The sequence below is a fragment of the Artibeus jamaicensis genome, unplaced genomic scaffold (assembly GCF_021234435.1).
Source record: "Artibeus jamaicensis isolate MK-2021 breed Jamaican fruit bat unplaced genomic scaffold, CSHL_Jam_final contig_233, whole genome shotgun sequence".
In the NCBI taxonomy this organism is placed as follows: domain Eukaryota; kingdom Metazoa; phylum Chordata; class Mammalia; order Chiroptera; family Phyllostomidae; genus Artibeus; species Artibeus jamaicensis.
The window spans coordinates 53298215-53301445 of NW_026521486.1; the positions used below are offsets into that span (position 1 = coordinate 53298215).

General features: G+C 40.2%; 1 protein-coding gene across 1 annotated transcript; it reads left to right on the top strand.

Moving 5' to 3' along the window:
- The first annotated feature begins 1825 nt into the window (after positions 1-1825).
- On the top strand, positions 1826-2764 carry LOC119036412 (olfactory receptor 6C3). The gene has a single exon (XM_037128174.2). It carries the CDS (start codon positions 1826-1828, stop codon positions 2762-2764), a length of 939 nt encoding a protein of 312 aa, XP_036984069.2.
- The last annotated feature ends 467 nt before the right edge of the window (positions 2765-3231 follow it).

The following is a 3231-nucleotide window of genomic DNA, read 5'->3' on the forward strand; positions in this document are numbered from 1 at the left end:
TTGGATGTAGGTCTTTGGATTTCATGACTTGGAATACCTCTTTCCAGCCCCTTCTTGCCTGTAAGGTCTCTTTTGAGAAATCTGCTGACAGTCTGATGGGGACTCCTTTGTAGGTGACTGTCCCCTTAGCTCTTGCTGCTTCTAGGATTCTCTCCTTCATTTTAATCTTGGCTAATGTAATTATGATGTGCCTTGGTGTGTTCCTTCTTGGGTCCAACTTCTTTGGGACTCTCTGAGCTTCCTGGACTTCCTGGAAGTCTATTTCCTTTGCCAGATTGGGGAAATTCTCCTTTATTATTTGTTCAAATAATTTTTCCACTGGTGGCTGTGTCTTTCCCCCTTCTGGTACCCCTATAATTCGGATGTTGGAGCGTTTAAAGATGTCCTGGAGGTTCCTAAGACTCTCCTCATTTTTTTGAATTCTTGCTTCTTCACTCTTTTCTGTTTGGCCATTATTTGCTTTCTTCTGGTCCACTCCATTGATTTGAGTCCCAGTTTCCTTTTCATTGCTATTGGTTTCCTGTGGAATTCCATTCATTTCAATTAGTTTCGCCTTCATATATTTGTCTAATTTGTCGGTATAATCAACCAGTTCTGTGAGGATCCTGATGACCAGTGTTTTAAACTGTGCGTCTGAGAGTTTTGCTATTTCTTCATCGCTTAGATCTATGGGCTCTGGGGCTTTGAGAACTTGTGACATTTTTGGTCTGTTCTGGCCCTTTAAGTGTGAGAAGCGGTGCCTTGGACTCACAGGTCCTTGGGTTGTGACGCTGTATGTGGGGGCGTGGTCAGAGCGGGGAAATGGAGGCGCCCTCTACTGCCGTGAGCCACGGGGACCGCTGGGCCCAGTCCAACCGCCCACTCCCTCGCCTGTCCGCTCGCGCACAAATGGGTGGCCACAGTCAACACGCAGCACCGCTTTCCCACTGTCTCCTTCGGGGTTGCTCGCCTGGTGGCTCGCTGGGTCGCTCACTAGGTCCAACCCTGTGCCTGGATTCCGCGCCTGAGTCCGTCTGACCGAGTCCTCCTGTGCAACCCCTCACCAGCTGCTGGTTTCGCCCCTTACCAGTCAGGCTGAAGAATTTGTTGTTATCAGACTTCCGAAAAGTTCAATTTTCCGTGTTCTGGCTGTGTTTTCTGTTGCTAATATTTAGTTGTCTCTAAACTTGGTTGTGTGAGAAGGCATGGCATATCCACCTATGCCTCCATCTTGGCGGAAGTCCTATTTTTATAATATTGAGAAAAAGAAAAAGATCACTTTGAATATTTTCATATATATATATTTAGATTTTATTTATTTATCTTTTGAGAGGAAAGGAAGGAGAGGGGGAGAGAAATATCAATGTATGGTTGTCTCTTGTGCATCCCCTGCTGAGAAATGGGCTGCAACCCAGGCATGTGCCCTGACTGGGAATCGAACTGCGAACCTTTAGTTCACAGGCCTGCGCTCAATCCACTGAGCTAGGGCTATTTTCATATTTTTAAAAAGAGATAAATATTTTAAAGAATAATTACAAGGTTAATTTAAAGAAACAGAAGAAATAGCTTTTGTTTAAATATTAGCACAAACCCTTTTTTGTGGTATGTATATGTTCAAAGAAAAGGTTATATTTAACCTCAGCTAATATTCATTACTACTTGATTGTAAGGTCAAGTGGAAATTGGAGAGAGTGGCTGAAGGGAAGTGTGTTTGGAATTGTATAAATTATTTATCATCATAGAAATTTAAAAAATTTTATGCTCTATCATCAATTTTGTTTTAACTGTTTCATGTTCTGTAGGGGAAATATGTATTTTCTGTTCTACAGTGGGGGTAGGATCAGCGATGAGAAACCACACAGAACCCACAGAATTCATTCTTCTAGGACTATCAGATGATCCAGAGCTTCAGACTGTGATTTTTTTCTTCTTAATTATCACATATATATTAAGTGTCTCTGGAAATTTGACTATCATCACTCTCACCTTGGTGGATTCTCATCTACAGACCCCTATGTATTTCTTCCTCAGGAACTTCTCTGTATTGGAAGTATCCTTTACAACCGTCTGTATTCCTAGATTTTTGAGCACAATTATCACCAGAGACAAAACGATTTCCTATAATAATTGCATAGCTCAATTGTTTTTCTTCATCTTCATGGGTGTAACTGAATTTTATCTTCTAACTGCCATGTCCTATGATCGCTATGTGGCCATCTGCAAACCCCTGTACTACACCGTCATCATGAACAGTAGAGTCTGCATATTGCTTGTCCTCTGTGCTTGGCTGGCGGGATTCTTAAGTATCTTCCCACCCATTATTCTTTTTCTCCAATTAGATTACTGTGGGTCCAATGTCATTGATCACTTTGCCTGTGACTATTTCCCCCTCTTGCAATTATCCTGCTCAGACACCTGGCTCCTGGAAGTGATTGGTTATTACTCTGCAATAGTGATTCTGCCGTCCACTTTAGCATTAATAATTCTATCCTACATGCTCATTACTAGGACAATTCTGAAACTGCCTTCTGCCAGCCAGAGAAAAAAGGCATTTTCTACATGCTCCTCTCACATGATTGTCATTTCCATCTCTTATGGAAGCTGCATATTCATGTATGCCAATCCTTCAGCAAAAGAAAAGGCATCTTTGACCAAAGGAGTAGCTATTCTGAATACTTCTGTCGCTCCTATGATGAATCCATTTATATATACCTTGAGGAACCAGCAAGTGAAGCAAGCCTTGAAGGATGCTATTCAAAAGGTTATCTTTCTCTCTGGTAAATGAAAGTACTAGTAACATTAAAAGAATAAAATTCTTATCAGTGCTATTATTCATACTCTCTCAAAACACTCTTTCCTTCACTACAATTATTTTTCCTTTTTTATTCTCATATTAAAATTTCCTAAATGTTAAACTCAGTAAATTTGAAAAAGCTCTGAATATCACTTCAGAATATTCTTTAAATTCAAATATTTTGTTCAAATGCACTTGGATGATGTAAAAACATCTGGCTTAATAGTTATAATTTTGAGTAGAAGGTATTAACTTTTGAAGAGAAATAGAGCATTTAGTTTGATGAAAAGATGTTGGGATAGATTTAAAATTCTGAAATTTTCATTCTTACCAGGTAATAGAAATAAGTATTAAGAGGGAAGGGAATTCAAGGGGGAAAAAGGGGAGGGATTTGGAGGAACAAATATGAAGGACACAGGGACAAAAACTAAGGGGTAGAAATGGGAGGGAGGTGGGGA

What these genes read in the sequence shown, in the direction of transcription:
- LOC119036412 (XM_037128174.2), top strand. Translation starts at nt 1,826, where the DNA reads ATGAGAAACCACACAGAACCCACAGAATTCATTCTTCTAGGACTATCA.